Source organism: Hibiscus syriacus, unplaced genomic scaffold (genome assembly GCF_006381635.1).
Source record: "Hibiscus syriacus cultivar Baekdansim isolate YM2019G1 unplaced genomic scaffold, ASM638163v2 tig00117046_pilon, whole genome shotgun sequence".
NCBI lineage: Eukaryota > Viridiplantae > Streptophyta > Magnoliopsida > Malvales > Malvaceae > Hibiscus > Hibiscus syriacus.
In genome coordinates, this window is record NW_024063536.1 from 437,267 (window position 1) to 456,820 (window position 19,554).

The 19,554-nt window shown below is 36.4% G+C and overlaps 1 protein-coding gene across 1 annotated transcript; it reads left to right on the top strand.

Moving 5' to 3' along the window:
- Positions 1 to 17,911: 17,911 nt before the first annotated feature.
- LOC120197111 lies at positions 17,912 to 18,692 on the top strand. Its single transcript, XM_039198726.1, has 2 exons — positions 17,912 to 17,980; positions 18,033 to 18,692. The coding sequence occupies exons 1-2, from the start codon at positions 17,912 to 17,914 to the stop codon at positions 18,690 to 18,692; spliced, it is 729 nt and encodes a 242-aa protein (XP_039054657.1).
- The last annotated feature ends 862 nt before the right edge of the window (positions 18,693 to 19,554 follow it).

A 19,554-nucleotide genomic window follows, 5' to 3' on the forward strand; every position in this document is an offset into this window, starting at 1 on the left:
GATATATACAATTTACCATCACTCGCAAGGCACTGATATCCTTTGTGTTGAGGACCGAAGACAAGGTAAGTGCATAGTTGTAATTGAAAATCTAACTTGTGATTCTGAAAGGGTCTCATATGTAGAAAGCATTGACACCCAAAAACTTTCAACGAATCATACTCTGGTTTATTTTGAAACAACTTTTCGTGGTGTCATTCCATCAAGAATTATTGTAGGCAGTCGATTAATGAGGTGAACTGCAGTTACTACTGCATATGACCAATATCGAATAGGCAGGGATGCTTGAGCCAGAAGAACGAGCCGAGTTCAATTATATGTCAGTGTTTATGTTCCACAACAACATTCTGTTCAGATGTGTGGGCAGGACAACCGATGAATGATCTCTGATTTTGCTAGAATCATTGAGAGTGAGCAAAACTCACCACCCCAGTCTGACTGGACTGCCTTGATTGTCAGCCCAAACTGATTTTCTATAAGTTTTTAAAACAGCTGAAAAGATGTACAAGCTTGTGCTTTACTTTTGAGGAGATAAACCCATGTGTAACGTGTACATACATCAACAAATGAGATGTAGTAATGAAATCCATTAGATGCAACATGGGGAGGTCACCACAAATCAGAGAACACAAGTTCAAATAGAGTAGTATATTGACTCTTTGAGGAAGAAAATGGTTGTTTATGGCTTTTTCCCATAAAGCAAGACACACACGTTTTATTAACATTCAAATCAAGTTTTACATCAATCCCTTTAGCTATTTTATTAATAGCATAGCTGGCTGGATGCCCTAATTGACGATGCCACAGTTCAGATTGTGAGATACTAGCAGATATGAGATGAGCTACAACATTATGATTCTCTACACGCTCCCAGCCAAACGAAAAGGTGTAAAACCCTTCATTCTCTTCACCTTGCAGGAGAATTTCCATAGAAGCCTCATCACGAATATAGCACTTTTCAACATGAAATTCAAGGAAGGCAACATTGTCCCTAACAAGCTTAGAAACCGAAAGAAAATTCTTGGTTATCCGAGGCACGTGTAATAATTCATTTAACAGTAAAGTTCTTGAAGAAGAAGCACAACAGTATTACCGATGTTATATATATTAAGGGAAACTCCATTTCCCACAGTGAGCTTACCTAGACCTCTAAATTCAGCTAAATTTGAAACATTTGTTACATCAGGTGTAACGTGATGTGTTGCACTCGAGTCGACAACCCAGTGATCAGCAGCTTTGGATATCACATTAGCCTGTGCTTGACCAGTCCATTGACAACACCCTTCACAGCACTCACAGCTCATATTAGGGGTTTTGACACTGAATAATGTGTTAGCAGGCTGGCCTTTGTGAGATCATGAATCAGAGGTTACACACATATTCCTCATTGAAACGATGCCAATAATGGTCAACAAGGTGACCAAGTTTCCCACATAGTTGAAATTGAATCTTAGCTCTTCCCCAACCTCGACTCCCAGGTCTATGCATTAAAGATGATCGAGTAACCTTGGACTCCCATTGATCACCTTTAACAAAATTGTAATCTTCCTAATGCTTAGCTAAATTAGCACTCATGGAAAGCAAGCCTAACTGCTCATCAAAGCCAGCTAACTGCGCTTCAACGTCTAAAAGGACTGTATAAAGGTTGTCCAACGAGAGTGTCTCCTTCATTGTAGTAATGACAGCCATAAATGGTTGGTACACCCTGGGTAACTGTTGAATTATGTTTCGATATAACAAATTTAAGGCAAAATGTTTTTAGACTTGAATTGAATTTATTCAAAATTTTAAAAAGGTTTAAAAAATAATTCAAAGTCCATTAAATTTGGATTTGAGAAAAAATGCTAAAGTGTATCGATACACTCTGCAGTGTATACATACACTGGTGTACCGATACACCCTGCAGTGTATCCACACCCCTATGACTGCTCAAACACTGAATGTAATTAGTGTACCGATACAGTCTGTAGTGTATCCATACACTCTGGCTGCAATGGCTTGTAACGGCTAGTTTAATTTGAATTTAATGATAGTGTACCGATACCCTATGAAGGTGTACCGATACACCCTGTTATGAGTAGCCTAGTTTTGTAGAAAAATCATCCCCAAACGGCTCCAAAACATCCCCAACGGCTAGATATGACTTCAAACATATTCCAAGTTATAAATACAAGCTGAGGACACTTGAGGAAGTAATAGAACATCTATCCAAGCAATCAATCCCAAGAGAAGAGTTTTTCATTCTTATTTCATCTTTCACTTGGAAATATTTTTGTTCTTGTGAGCTTAAATGTTGTAAACACCTACCTTAGAGAGGTTTTCTAGTTTACATTTCCTTTCATTGTAAAGGGGTTTTTGGTTCTAGCTTAGCCTACTAAAAACTAGGGAAAGGTTCTAGTTTAGCCCATGAAAAACTAGGGAGTTTGTAAAGGTTATCTCTTTGTCCTTGAAAAAGAAAGAACAAATTAGTGAATTTGTTGGAAAATCCTTGGTGAGGAGCTAAGGTAGTGGATGTAGACTTGGTTGAGAAGTCGAACCACTATAAATCGCTGTGCAATTTTCTATCTTTTAATCTCCTTACTCCCTAAACACAAAAACCGTTCTAACCCCTCTTTACATATCATTCCGGTTGTCAATTCGAGCTTCCGAAAATCCCAACATTAACCATTTCAAGACGCTGGAAACATGACCAACATGTGAAACAACACTGCCACAAGAGGCAAGTGCATCACAGACCTCTTTAACTCTGGTAAGATAACTTCGCATGTTGTCATTACCTTTCTTGAGTGACTGCAGCTTACAATGCAAGCTCATCACTGCCGTTGTAGACCTATTAGCAAAGAGTTGTTGTACCGTAGTCCACACTACAGCAGCCGATTCAGCACCAACAAACTGGGGAAGAATATGAGAGTTGATGGTGGAAAGAAGCCATGGCACAAGCGCACTATCTTGCACCACAAACTACTCAAAAGCATTATTAACGCTCACTTCACCATTGTCACCAGTAATCGTCTCAGGTGGTGGCTTCAGAGCACCGGTCAACAGCCGTTCTAGATGATGGCTACGAACAGTCAGAAGGATTTGTTGCTTCCATAGTAGGAAGTTCGTCTCATCGAGAACAACGTTGAGTTTCTTGTGCGAGAAGCCTTTGGACCACTCCATTTCCAGGCGAGAACGAGTAGTAGCAACGGAGGTTTAACAAGAAACCCCAAGATCTTCAGCAAAAGATACCATATTAGGAAAGATTGTAAACAATAGTGAACAAGAAAGATGTTTACTTCATTGAATTACACGTGCTTATACACTGGTGCAGCTCACATTCCTCATAACTGCAACTTAACTGACTATAACAGTCTAGCTTAGCAGCTTAAAAAACTAACTAACTTTAACACCTCAGCCACTAGCAAACACACATGTGTCTCTAACTATAACAGTATAACATATTCCATATTTGTAACGGAAATTCTTGCATCACTACCCACACCTTGACCTTCAACTTTCTTTAAACCTTCTAACCTCTCCAAGTCATCAAACCAGCAACGATTTAACATTCTCTCTTACTCCGGCACAATTCCATTTCCTCTACGTTTTGGAATTGAATAACTGAAAGTAACTCGTACCATGGACTGACTTTGACGTTGAATCCTTCTGCCCTTATGGCATCTTTGACTAATTCCACATTATAAATCCCTTTTACTTGACTAACCAAGCACGACCTTCTTCATTCCACCTCAGTTTTAGAAATAAATGTCAAAGTTTGATTCTCATTCCTTGAGGGTCCTTTGCGACATTGGTGATCATCCACTATCACCACTTGAATTTCCTCCATAGCTTCGCTATGATACTTTACGCTAGAAGGGGCCTTACCCAGCAACACATCCTTGAACGATCTTGAATCCTTGAAGGGAGATACTCCTCTCCAGACTTTCTTAACACTGGTCACTCTTTTTTTCACTGATCATGTTGCCTTTCCCCTGATTGGAGTTTATATTTTTAGATATGAATACCCTAACAGGGAACCCATCAATCTTTACTCTATTTCCTCTCTCCACAATCACTACAGCAAAAGAGTTTTAACAGCATTTTTTTAGTCATAGTCGCATTTTTAAGCGCTGCTAAAAGCACTTACGGCGATAGGAAAAACGCCGCAACAAGTGCTAGTCATACCAGCGCCGCTAAAGTTAGTGACGTTTGAGAATAAAAAACACCAAAATAGGTCAAGATCTATCGCGATGTTTTTGGAATAAACATCATAAAAGGTCGATATATATAACAACATTTTTAGAATAAACGCCGCTAAAGGTCAGATCTATAACGGCATTTTTGGATACAAACGCCGCAAAAGGTCAGATCTATAGCGATATTTTTGGAACAAACATCGCAAAAGGTCAGATCTATAGCGGCGTTTTTTGGATACAAACGCCACAAAAGGTCAGCTCTATAGCTGCGTTTTTGATACAAAAGCCGCTATATATGCATTCTGTTAGTGGCATTTTTCCCCTAAAACGCCGCTAAAAATAATTTTCAACATATATTTTTCGATTTTGTATTACCCAATTTAACCTGCAACTATATCCAATAACCATCTTAAATTTCATTACGATTCTAATTAAGTAATAATACATAAAAACATAAATCATCAAAGTTTACAAACATCCAAGTTAAATAAATAAATTTCGGTGGGTACTGAAACATCAAGCTAGACGTTACATAAGTTTAGACACCAAAATACAGCTTAAGTAAGAGAAGGTTTAGGACAGTTGATTAAAACACATAAAAATCCTACCAATACTAGGAAACACATGATATATGAATGTCCTCAAGATCAACAACCAGAAATTTGCTACTTAAAGCCTCTCCAGTAATCCATCCGTAAGATCATTCCTACAAAATTCAAATCGAAGAAAATGGTAAATAATTAGACCAACTTCTCGTAAAGGTAATTTTACTAAAAAAGATTAAACAAAAGAAGAAGGGAAAAATAATACATTATAAGTGAAACTCACAACATCAGAGTTTGAGGAGATGGGCTACAAGAATTAGCAGGACGACCTCGTGGTGAAACACTTCGAGAACTTAGAGACCGCACATCAAAGTTGCGTTATGGACTTTCACCCCTGGGGGTGCCTTGTGTGGGGGAAGACTCTTTCAAGGACTAGGGCTGCAGCAAGCATGATAAGTACTGAAATAGAGAAGGTATCGTTACAAAGCTGAAGAAAAAATATTTTGAAAATAGAGGAAATTACTTTCTAAAATGTAAGCGAAGTAAAATATAAACCTCATTCTACTACACTGCCGATCATCATCATCTCGCCCTCTTGCTCGACCTTTAGAATAGCCAGGACTTGTACTGTGACTCCTGCTTCTACGCCGATAGTCTCTGTTTCTCTCATGATATCGATCACGTTCAAACCGGTCATAACTCCTACTACAACTTCTCTTATAATCCATGTCTCTGTAATAATCATATTGGTGCTTAAAGATAATGAATATCAGATGATTAGAGTTATACCATAAAGAAATATATAATTAATCCCTATGTAATTTGGCTATTAAAACAAGCTTAAAAGCATCACATGTACAAACCAAGTGGGCTTCCCCTCTTTAACTCAAATATGATAAAAGTTAATTTAGAAATATTAAGATGTAAACTGGGGAAAAATATAGTTTGTATTTGTCCAGACATCCAATTCAGGAACAAGCAGATAAACATTGATTTTAATTTAGTAATTTAGAGCAATCAACACACAACACCATCATGTTCATGTTACCGTAATCAAGACTTCACCAGTTGATAAGGAAAATGAATAACATTATAAACCCTCAAGATTATCCTTTCATCAATGTCTCCCATGATTTACAAAAAGGTAGGACAAGATAGAAGAGAAAATGCAATTACGGTACAAAAATATCAAAAGTTCTTGATCTGAGTATCAAAAAGGTAGGGACAAGATAAAGTGTTTTTATCTTGTAACATAGACATTTACCAAAGGTTCACCTCGAAATAACTTATGATCTCAGTATCAGTTCCTTATTATCTTTTACCACAATTTGAAATACATTTTTTTACAGAATCTTAGGAGATAAGTAGATATTATCAATAATGAAATCTGACCCCCAAAGTTTATAACTTTAGAATTTATTGGTGCCATTAAGAAATAATAACACAACCATAACCTGTAGGACAGTACATTACCTTCAAACAATATATCAGGTCCTCATTGTCATTGATGACAGTGCAAGGTTTTCTAGAACAAGATGAAATACATGATTTTCTGCATGATGCACAAAAAGCCTAATAAGGAACTAATATATACATCAATAGACAGAACAAATTAATGATAGTTAACTATGTTAGGATTCCCCACCCACTTTAATGATGGTTCCATTATAATTTCCTTGTCATCGATGAAATAGACTTTCATTCCTAACATATGATAAATCAACAATGAGTATAACTATCGAATTTGTACTTTACGCACGGGGTGGTGGTGGTTGAAACAAACGAATAACACAATGCGTACAAATAAGCTAAAAACTCATAACCACCACATGCTTGCGAGTATGTTAAATTAAATGTTCTCAAATGGGCTACTTTCCAATACTTTTCTTGAATAATTTCACAACATAATTATATGCCTCAAGGCCATTTTTTCTAACTCGTTTGCTAGTCTAAAGCATAACCAATACACCTAGCATGCACTCTTTTCTATACAATCAAGTTTCATAGTAGTAAAAAAAGATATTTTAGAATTGCAATGCCTTGTATCATGAATGCGGTGGTACTCGGATTCTTCTTGGAATGCAAAGAAGAATTTAGATCAATCAATGATACAATGTGACATTTCATATGTCATACATCTGTGATTATGTGTGTAGAATGTATTTGAGAAAGAGAAGTCAACCTTGGAATGTCGGGTAGGGTTCCTAAAGTAAGCGTTTCAAATTCAACTGACTGAATTTTGTATTTGAAATATGCTCGGCAATGATAGGCTTTGCTATATTCTTGGCAGTTTCACAAATTGCCTTGAAAAACGAGTATTAAGGTGTTCAATAAAATATGGCCAAACAAATATATAAGAGGCCATAATAGGTCAAAGATCACTGCAGTTACACATGCATTGTCTAAATAAGGCCACACGTTCTCGATAAATTTGTTAAAGCCAATCAACCTTGAGAGAAACATGCAATTATTACCTTGGTGCATAACTTAGGACCAGGCATACTGAAATGACATAGCAGAAGAACATACACGGTCGAAATCCGAATTCTTGACCTACAAGGGGATCTCTGGAAGCATCCGTTGCAAAGTTTTCTTGTCTTCCTCAACCAAAGGACGGATTTTAGGATCCTGAACACAGGGAATGTTAATAAGGAAAAGAATTAACATAATCAACTTATCAATGGTTCGAAGGATGAATTAAGTTAATGGAGATAATTCGTGTTCAGCCATTTGCAGACATCAAAACAACCCAAATTTTTTGGTAAATACCTCTACTACAATAAGAAAAATCCCAGAAAAGCAGGGGTGGAACAGGAGCAACAAGAACATAAATAACTCTAGTGAATGTTAGAAAAGTTTCTCAATCCTAAAACTTAAAACTTTCTTAGAAAACATAAGCTATCAATTTGATCACTTCAAAACCATGGATATACATCTGTCAAAGCAAGAACACTAAAAAATACAAATCTTAGCACACTAAAACTCGAACTGTATTTAGAAAACAAATTGATTTAACCATAAATACAAGTAAAAATGAAATTTTTTATCAGCTTAGAGTAAAATTATCATTTTATAATACATATCATTCTTTAAACTAATAAATCTTATTGCAAAGTAATCAAAAGAAAAAAAAAGAACCAAAATAAGGAAAATTCAACAGAGAAAAAACAAACCTTAACATCAGTGGAAGGAAGTAACATGTAATACCCAATGACGATCCCAACAGAAGTTCCAATTCTGAAGACAAAAACACCAATATAGAGCTCAATACACCCATTCTTCTACTGAGAAGATATTTCAGGAAGTTAAATCGAAGATGCATAATTTTTTTTTCTGTTCAGTTTAAGGAAAAGAAAAAAGCCCAGAAATGGAATCTAAATAAGATTCTTGTCTGAAGCAAAATTGAAAAAAATAAAGAAAGAAAGAAATACAAAGAGATATTAGAGTTCCAAAAATAACGAACCGAAACGAGATAAAGAATCGAAAATCATTATCAGTCAATCCACAGAAACATTCGTCTACGATCTACTCCTCCATTTTTCATTGCACTCCTCTGCAACTAGCATTTAATTATAATTAACTAAAAGTACCATTTGTTTGCGTTGCTTAAAGTGAGATCAGCGAAGAAGTAGCAAATTCAGCGAAAGAAAGTGAGATCGGGGAAGAAGCAGCATATGGTTTTGGGTAAATGGCAGGAATGAAAAATAAGTGAATGGGAAAAAATGAGAAAGGGTTAAAGGGGCGAGACTTAGAAAATGTAAACTTGCGGCGTTTGTAAATAAAAACGCCACTAACGTATGAGTATTTAGCAGTGTTTTGCTTAAAACGTCACTAAAATACGTATTTAGCGACATTTGTCAAAAAACCACTAAAGTACTAGGTTTAACGACGTTTGTCTAAAAATGCCACTAAAGTACGAGTATTTAACGGCATTTTTGCTTAAAACGCCACTAAAGTACTAATTTTTAGCGACGTTTGTCTAAAAACGCCATAATATATGTACCATATTGCAGTGTTTGTTTACAAACACCGCTAAAGTACTTATCTTTAGCTGAGCGTTTGTCATAAAAACGCCACTAAAGTACGAGTTTTAGCAGCGTTTGTTGAAAAACGCCGTTAATGTTACCATTTAGTGGCGTTTTGGATATAAACATCGCAATATGTACAATTTAATGGCGTTTGCTTTGAAAACGTCGCGACAAACACCGCTATATACCTGTTTTGCTGTAGTGAGCGGTGTTAGCCTCTGACATATTGCTAAACCTAATGAAAGGAAACGTTGTTTGCTTCTCGATCCTTTTCGGTTCAATAAGCTATGTAAACATCCGAAACATTCCTGAATATCTGAAACACTGCCTTTATCGACTGCTGACTGGACCTCTTGCTAATATTATCTGTAAAAACAGCCACACCCTCGCGTTGCTGCATTCTTTGGCTCCAGCCATAACCTCTTCTGCTCCACCGCTTTTAACTTCTCCTGCTCATTCTCATTCTCCTACTCCAGCCATGTGTTTAGTTGAAAATAACTGTAAGGAGAAGCCAGAAGCTAAGTGACAAAATCACTCTTCTTCAAAAAAGTTGATTACATAAATTATATTCTTAACTTAAATTATTAAATAATTAATTCTTATTTTAACGTAAAAATATCTTTTATTCTTATTTTAACTTAAAAATATATTTTTTTTTAACTACAAATATATTTATTTTTATCTTAACTACAAAATATACATTTTTATCTCAAATTTAAAATATTATTAAAATAAATATAAATATTTAAGTTAAGATAATAAGAAATTATAATTTTTTAATTTAAGATAATATTAAAATATATTTTTGAATTAAAATAGGAATAAAATATTATTAGGTTAAAAATAGTAAAATATTTAATAAGTTAAGAATTTTTTTTTGTTAACGTTAAGATGTAAAATTAATTTAATATGTGAATTAAAGTTAAGATACGTACGATATTAAGAAATTAAGTTTACACTAATGTACAAATATATTTATATAGTCAAGTTTAACCAAATAACTACTTTGGTTTAATGGTTGAGTCATGTGTCTTCAACCTAGGAACCCTAGCTTTGAATCCCCTAGGCATCATTTAAGCGCCTAAATTTTCTTTCCTAGAGGGTGACACGTGTCACCCTTTGGTTAATGCAAATATATTAAATTAAAAATAAATTTAATCATCTAATCAGATGGTGAGACATGTCATTACACTTGGCACCAGTGACACATGACACCATTTGATTTGAGGGTTAAATTTATTTTAATTTATTAAAAATTAGGACCAAATCGATAGAATATATAAGTTACAATGATCAAATGTGTAATTATACCAAATATTTTAACTGCCTCATCAACTTCTCCGTTAAATATTAACGACAAGTGGCTTAATTGAATGGTTTAAATAGTTGAGTGACCTTGACTGAAAATTTTCAAAATAGTGGTCAAAAATGAAAATGGGCAATAGTTAAGTAGTCACTGGTATAATTTACCCTTTATTTTCAATAATTCTATCTTTAAATGAAATTTTTGCTAGGATAATGCATGGGGAAATTTTATTTCCCCAAATAATCTACCCAACAATTTATTTACCCAAATAGGGCATTTTCTACAGTGATCTTTGAAGATGTGTATGGTTCCATGCGACTTGGAGAAGACTCAACGATTGCTAAAGTTACATAGGTATTCTACAGTTTTAGAGTTGCATGCAATTAAACTTATTGAAATAGACTTAAAATAAAAAAGGAATGAAGAAACAAGGAAATTATGTAATGTCAATGCTAAACTACAAAAAGAGGAAATTTCTTTCTAAACAAAAAATTGAAGCTACATATATATTCGACTGTGGTTTAGGAGCACGCAGTTTAAATTTGATAAAAAAATAGAATTAAAATGAAGGAGAAATTGAAGAAATAAGAAAATTAAGGACTAAATCACAAAATTGTTAAATTACTTAGTTAAAAATCAAAATAATGTCTTCTTAAAATTCAGTTTTTTGAATTGGTAAAATTAAAACTTAACTCAAACTAAAAATGGAACCACTAATCAAACTGAATAGAATAATTCTAATAATTCGATTCAATAGCACAAAATTTAAAAATAATTTTATTAATCAAATCAAATTTTATTCACCCTAACTAACAACATTTTATCTTGGTTGTTTATGCATGCAAGCGTCTTCATGATCTTAGATTCCCTCAACCTCCCATTCTCATGTTATCACTAAAGACGAGTTACCAACATATTATTGTTCCCTCACCTTCATTTCCATAAGAATGTTTGGTTGGGATGTAAAAATTAAAACAAAATAAATTCACTTACATTAAGATATGTACGTAAAGATGACAATATAATCCGAATTCGACGGGTTTCGACCCGATCCAACCAGATAGCTTCCGATTTTTTTAAAAATTCAGGTTTAGGTTGGGTTAGTCGAGCCGAGTTCGGGTGAAGGGTGAAAAAACCTGAGGATAATAACATAATTTCTTTAAAAATTTTATTATTATTATTTTAATTAAGTCCTTATTTTATATCTGGTTGGGTCTGATTTATGCTCTTAAACTTTGGGTCGGGTCGTAGTCAAGTGGAGTATATATTTGTTGAACCATTTTTATAATGTTTTGATATAACAATTTAAGGAAAAATGTTTTTGGACTTGAATTGAATTTATTCAGAGTTTTCAAAAATAATTCAAAGTCCGTTAAAAGTGAATTTGAGCACAAAATTATTTTTCAACGTACGTAGTACCGATACTATTCTTACAATATCGATATTATATGAACATTATCGATATTGTTCATGTAGTACTGATATCCTAGGTAAGAGAAGTATCGATGTTCTCAAGGTAGTACCGATACTACCAGCTTGCACAAATTCCAGAATGCAAAATAGGTATCGATACCCAAAGGGGTACTGATATTACTTTACATAGTAGTATCGATACCATAGGCTTAGTATCAATAACGTCGGGCCCAACGGCTAGTAATAGCTAGTTTTATTTAAAATAACAAAGGTAGTACCGATACTCCCTATAGGAGTACTGATACCCTATGTATTGGGCAGTTTTATTTTACAGAGAAAACATCCTTAAACGGCTAGAAATCATCCCCAACGGCTAAAAATGCCCACAAACACATTCCAACATATAAATACAAGTTCAAGACACATGAAAAAGGGTTAGAACACCTATCTAAGCAATCAAACACAAGAAGAGCTTTTCACTCTTATTCCTATTCTCTTGTAAATATTTTGTTCTTGAGAGCTTAATTCTTTGTAAACATCTTCCTTTTAGAGGTTTTCTTTTTTACTGTTTTTCCTTGTAGAGGGATTGGTTCTAGTGATCCTTTGAAAAGCTAAGGAGGTATAAAAGTTATCTCTCTGTCCTTGAAAAATAAGAACAAATTAGTGGATTTGTTGGAAAATCCAAAGTGAGGAGCTTAATAGTGGATGTAGATTTAGTTGAGAAATCGAACCACTATAAATTGTTGTGCAAAATTGTCTATCTTTTCTTTATCCTTAGTCCCTAAACCAATTTGCCAATTCACTCATCTTGTATTTTTTTCGATTGTTTAAATTGAGCTTCAACAATCCCAAAAATTGATATCAGAGCTGACTCATTAGAATGTTTAATCACCTTGAGACAGTCCTAGAAGAAACTCTACCGATTCCCTACACAACCGACAAGAAGATGGCTTCGACCTCCGGCTCTTACTACATTAAAGATTCTCAACATGTCAATAAGCCACCTTACTTCAATGCAGTAAATATGCTATCGGAAGAAATGCTCTTCATTCAAGCCAATGATCTAGGAGCTTGGAACTCAATCATGAAGAGAACTTCATTCCACCGGTGAGATGGATAGAAGTGGTGGAGAAGAAGTTCTAACTCAATGCTAAGGCTATAGACATTCTATTTTGCATTAGGCCAGGATGAATAGGAAGATTCTCTTTGTTCCAATGAGATATGGGACAAGCTCCAAGTCACTCATGAAGGAGCCGATGAAGTGAGGGAAACCAAGATAAGTCTTCTCAACCATAGCTACGAAAATTTCAAGATGAAACTGAATAAAGATATCAAAGCTATGAGGGATAGATTTTTTGTGATTGTCAATGGTCTTAAGGGATTTGGAGAAGTAATCCCTAATGAGAAGCTTGTGATGAAGATGATATACTCTCTTCCAAAGTCTTGGCAATCGAAGAAGACAGCGATTATTGAAGCTAAAAACCTAAAGTCCTTTACTCTCGATGAGCTTATGGTTCTCTTCTCACTCATGAGTTGATGGTGAAGGAAAAGGAAGAGATGAAAAGAAGCAAACAATAAAAAAAAATGAGGTATGCATTGCCTTCAAATCCACCAATGAGAGCAATCAAGATTCAAATGAAGAGGTGGATGAAGACGATGATGATGAAGAAGAGATGGCCAAGCTCTTCAAAAGATTTAAGAGATTCATGACTTTTAAGAAAGTAAAGCATGAATCGAGCAAAAGAAGAGTCCCCCGATGTGCTTCGAATGTCAAGGAACGAGGCATGTCAAGTATGAAGTCCCTCCTAAAAAAGAAGGGATCAAGCAAGAAAAAGGCATTTGTGGTGGATTGGAGTGATGAAGATGACTCTAATGATGAATTGACGTAGCCATCTATGCCTCATAGCATCAGAGAATATTTTAGTAACTTCTAGCTCAAATGAATTAGATTCTTATTATTTTGTGAGTTACAAGTGCTTACAATGAGTTGTATTGTAATTTGAGACCATGAATTCCAAATATAAGAAATTAATTTCAAACTTAAAGTTGAAAATGATTTGGTTTTGAAAGCAAACATGATTTTGAAAACAAAATGAATCTTTGAAAAATGATTAGAGCTTTCAAAAGTCAAAATCAAGATTAGAAAAAGAAAATTTTGATTTGAAAGTTAAACTTGAGAGCTTAACTAAAGAAAAAGAATTAATTCTAAAAACAACTCATTATGTTTAAAAATGGAAAAAGCCTCACATTGTCATTTTCATGGTCACATGGAACATGCTTGTCCTATAAAGAAAAGAAATCTTTTAAAATTAGACAAATATGGGTTCCTAAGTGAACAATATGCATTGAAACTAACATCCAAGGCTCCAAAGCAATTTGGATACAAAACACTTATATGTCTTGTAGGAGTGTGGGAGCAATGGTGATGAAAGTGATGATACTCAAATGCTCTAACCACACTTGAAAAGGAATGGGTAACCCCTAAGCTTAATGTTTTTGCTTTGATTAATTGGTTGTTCATTTGATTTAAGCATGCATGAGCTTTGATTTTAAATAATTTTATATCATGTATGTTGAAATATGTTATGATGAACATTTTAAAGCTTAATGATTTTTCATAATTTTTAGTTCATCATAATGAATTTTGGATTCAATTTAGTGACTAAAATGTAAGTTTACAAGTACTAAGGACTGCGGAAGGGATTTAATTATTTGTAATTACGCGCATAGTCCTTCCCGAAACGACGTCGTTCGGGAAGGACTATAAATGTCCAATATCGGCTGGCCCGAAGGGCCAACCATTTCATTCCTCATTTCTTCTCTCTCTCTAAACCGAGAGAGTTTCAAACTCTCTGCCTTCTCTCTAGCTTCCCTCACCGGAGGGAAGCCGGTCATCGGTCGGCCACCGTGTGCCGCCGTGAATGTCACCGCGGCCACCGCATCGGTGGCCGGAAAAAATTATTCTTATACTAGTAGATAGATCGGACCGTCCTAAGGACGGTTCCGATGTTTTTCCTTAAATGGCTCCCAATCAGAGCAGATCTGTAAATACCTTCGGTATTTTTGATTTTCCGATGTTCAGTGATTCCGGTGGTGGTCAAAGCTTCCTTGGTAAGCTTCTCTTCTCTCTTTCTTATTTTTGCTCTGCTGCTGTGGACTGGGATCGTTGGTAGTGTTGTTGTTGTTATTTTTCTCTGTATTTTTCTTTCTGTTTTTTCTCTTTTGCTCTCTCCTTTTTTTTTTTCAGGTGGGTGGTGGCTTTTATAGCCACACCGGTGCGGTCATCGGACCGGTCCGAAGAGAGGGCTTTGGTGAGTCACCGGACTACCAGTGGTGACTCACCCGTAGCCTTGGCGTGGACGGCGGCGTTGATCTTCTGGAGCCTTCATTCGGGACGTGGCAGCGGCGGAGGCGTCGGGCAGTGGGCCATTGGACACTTGGCAGTGAGGCGGCGGCTGGGATCTGGAAGCATCAGAGGCGGGGGTGTGGCTAGGGTTTAGAAACCCTAGCTGAAACCTTACTAATTTGTTTAGGGTTTCTGGTTGGCTGGACCGGTTCTAGTTGGCTTGTAACTGGGCCGGTCCAGTTGTAATTATTTATTAAATAATAATAATATAATAATATATATAATATTAATAATAAATAAATACTAATAATAATAATAATAATAATATTAATAATGATAAATATTAATAATAATAATAATAAAATGTATAGGAGTATTGATACCCTCTGTACTGGGCAGTTTATTTGCAGAGAAAACATCCCCAAACGGCTAGAAATTATCCCCAAAGGCTAGAACGACTACAAATATTCAACATATAACAAGTTGAAGACACTTGAAGAAGGTTAGAACACCTATCCAAGCAATCAAACACAAGAGAAGAGTTTTTATTCATATTCTCTTGTAAATATTTGTTCTTGTGAGCTTTAATTCTTTGTAAACATCTTCTTTTTTTAGAGGTTTTCTTTGTTTACATCTTTTTCCTTGTAAAGGGGTTTTGGTTCTTGTTGAGCCTTTGAAAAGCTAGTGAGTTGTGTAAAGGTTATCTCTTTGTCCTTGAAAAAGAAATAACAAATTAGTAGATTTGTTGGAAAATTCTAAGTGAAGAGCTTATGTAGTGGATGTAGACTTAGTTGAGAAGTCGAACCATTATAAATCGTTGTGCCAAATTGTATATCTTTTCTTTCTCCTTACTCCCTAAACACAATTTGCCAATTCATCACTCTTGTACTTTTTTTGGTTGTTCAAATTGAGCTTCAATAATCCCAACAATATTTTCGGGTCGAGTCGATAGAGGGCATAAAATTTTTGGGTCGAGCATGATTCAGGTGGAGGGTGCATATTTTCGGGTCAAGTCGACCAAAAACCCGACCCTTTGACGTCTTTATATGTATGTTTTTGAGTTTCACTTATACAAGAATTATTCTTATATAAAAGCTAAACTTAATTAAATTCTAAAAAGTAAATTAGAATAGAATTAAATTTCATTAAATTAACTTAAAATTTTCGGCTCCACCCAAGTACTCGCACCTACTACTACCGTAAACATTCTTTTCCCTAGTAAAAACAACACACATAAATAAAGTAGCACTGCATCGTAAATATACCATACATTTTTTTTCACGTAAGATGTCTTCATACAAAGTGAAAGAGAAGCCGTTGTCTCTGCCAGGGTGGTTCAGGAAGAAGACGACGCCACTAAGAAGGTGAGATTCAAAGAACCGGGGGATCAATTCGTCCATGATGTTGAAATGGCAACGGAAGACCAGACACCATCCACCGAAACAGAGAATCAAGTTAAATCGGCCCCCTCATATGCTGCAATCCTAGCCGGAAAATACCGGATCGATACTGAGAATGGCACACCAAATGACTTCATCAAAGAAGAGATTGACATCTCCGACGAGGACTAAATGTCCTAAATAATAAGGTTTACCTTATGGAAACCATTCCGTCCCTTCACGCTTATGGACCTGGAACACGGATATTTCCTTGCCCGGTTTCAATCAGATGAAGACTATATCAAAGTGTTGGCAGAGGATCCTTGGATTGTTTTTGGCCAATTCACAGTGTAACCATGGACTTTTGACTTTCGTACATCCCAACCGTATCCTACCACCGTTGTTGCTTGGATCCGACTTCCAGGGCTACCGGAATATCTTTATAACAGGAAGGTTCTCAATAGCATTGGGAATCTCATCGGAAAGGCTGCTAAGTTAGATTTCCACAAAGACACTAGCAACAGAAGACGTTTTGCCAGAATAGCAGTCACTGTGAACCTGACAAAACTTCTAGTTTCCAAAGTGGTGGTAGGCGAGAAGATTCAAATGGTTGAATACGAGAATCTTCCGCTTATTTGCTTTTCTTGTGGCAGGTTTGGTCACCTGAAAGAGACTTGCGAGCTAGCCAACCAAAGCCATGAATGCACAGAACAGAACCAGTCTACTTGTTCCAATATTACCTCAGACCCCATTAACACGCAAGCCAACAATGGGGCGGGCGAACGCTGTAAACAACAACAAAGATCTAAACAATTCGATTTTGGCCCCATACGGACCTTGGATGGTGGTTGAAAAGCGACGTCGAAAACAAACGTTCGACGGATCGAAGAAATCAACAGAATAAGGGAACCAAGAAATTTGGAACACGATATGATGCCTTAATTGAGGAATCCCAAAGAATGGAAAGACGCCTAGTCAAATCGAATTGGATATCGAGGCGAACGGTAATAATATATTACCCAAGATCCATCCCACAATTAGTGAAAGCAATAAAATCATGGCCACTCAACCTCAATCTTCGCCCGTAAATGACGTGAGGTGTCACCAAAAGACCAATCAATCTTCAGGCATTCATGTTCAATGACCATAAAATAAAAATGGAAAACAAGGCAACATTAATGGCCCCAAAATGGTGGACACTAACTCCATGGGGCCCGCAACTCATGGCTTTAACACAGGTAAATTCTTCCCAACCTGTCCAACACATGGTTTCTAATTTAAATTCTTTGGACATGCAGGTTGGGCACGTGGGCACTAGTTCGCAAGTCTCAGAACCCATGCAAGTGGAGCACGTTCAGAGTCTTAGACAGGGACCCATTCCCATGCAAAATAACGTGTCTAAAATAGCTGAAGTAGTCACGCTCAATGGATCTCAATTTCAGTCGAACAATAATCCTATCTTCGAAAATTCACTCGGACTTAAGGGCCAGGCGGTGGAAACTACTCTAAAAACTAACTTTCATAACGTCGCCGCTTTCATTGACGCTTAAAATTCAAGCAAACTAGAATCCCAGGGAACTTCTAGCAGTCGACGTTCCCATACTTCAAAGGATAGAGCTTCTCCCTATATCATTCGAAACAAAGGGGCCAAAATGAAAGGACTCAACCAAGCTCGATCAACCCTTAAGAAATCCTTGATAGATCTAGCAGAAAGCCATGAGTAGAATAATCCGCATGAAGGGGTGCAAGAGTCAAAAGCCGTTGCTAAAGGCAACGGTCACTAAGGTATCCTATCTCTGTATCCATGAATTTTAAACTTTTTACTTGAAATTGTCAGGGTAGTGACGGGAGGAGATTTCCCAGAATTCTCAGAGAATATACTAAGGAGAATAATCCCCATATGGTAGCTCTCCTTGAAACTCGTGTGAGTGAGAGCAAAGCCGATCGGATTATCGAGCGCACTGGTTATGACATGTCCTATAGAGTTGAGGCAACCGGTTTCTCTAGTGGAATATGGCTCATATGGAATAATTCCCTCCCAGACGGTGTTGTGTTGGCAGCTCATCCTCAGTTTGTTCATGTCAGCATTGAATGGAATAAGCCTCCCTATCATTTTTTTGTCACTATTGTGTACGATCACCCAGATAGGACGAAACGTAAGGCCTTGTGGTCTGACCTCCAGAACATCCAAGTAGCCGAGGACTCCCCTTGGCTATATTGGCTGGTGATTATTTCCCTATTGGCTAGAAACGAGAAAAAACGTGGAGCCAACAGATGTAAAGGTTGTAAACACTTTCTTGAGATTATGGATAATTTTAATTTGGTTGATCTAGGTTTTAAAGGGTCTCAATATACATGGAACCGAGCTGGAATCTTTGAACGGTTAGATCGAATAATAGCCAACAACCAGTGGAATGATTTCGCGCCTCACTACTCTGTTCAACATCTATACCGGATCAAGTTAGACCACCGTCCTATTCTCCTCCTTCCGGCCTAATCGACTAACGGTCACCTGCCCAAACCGTTTCGCTTTCTTGTCGGGTAGACTAAACACTCAGACTTCTCCAACTTCGTTCGCAGTAACTGGAGCACGAAGGTAGCTTGCTAAATTCTTTACATAATATTACTAATTCTTTGGATAATTGGAATTAAGAGGTGTACGGGCACATCATCCAGGAGAAAAGGAAACTCAAAAAATATCTCTCTGCCATCCAGCATGAGCGCGACATAAACGATACGGACCAACTTATCGCCAAAGAACTTGAAATTAGAACCAAACTGGAGGACATTCTCGATCACAAAGAACTGCTCTGGCTTCAAAAATCGAGAAGTAATTGGGCCATTGATGGTGACTGAAATACCAAGTTCTTCCATAGCCATGCATGCCTTGAACAGATGAAGATCCAATTGCATCCAAGCCTTGAAAATTGATGGGCAATGGTGTTACGTCGATAATAAACTTCGAAGGGAGGCTTCAAATTTCTTTAAAGAGCTTTATTGAGAAGATGCAAAGAGAACTGATAACTTCCCTATAAAAGGCATGTCTCCCAAGTTTACACCGGCGAAAATTCATAGCCTCAAGTGCGCGGTTAATAATGAAGAAATAAATAAAGTTTTTTTCCGACATGAATCCACTCAAAGCCCTTGGAAAAGACGGTATCCATCCCATGTTTTTTCAAAATCAATTGCAAACCGTAGGTGAATCAGTCTGTAGCTGGGTTAAAGGTATTTTTAATGGTAATGTTATCGACGCTGAACTCAATAAAACTCTTATTGTCCTCATTCCAAAAGTGGACAATCCTGTCACCTATGCTGATTTTCGTCCAATTAGTATGTTCTGTCTTTTACAAGTTAGTTAT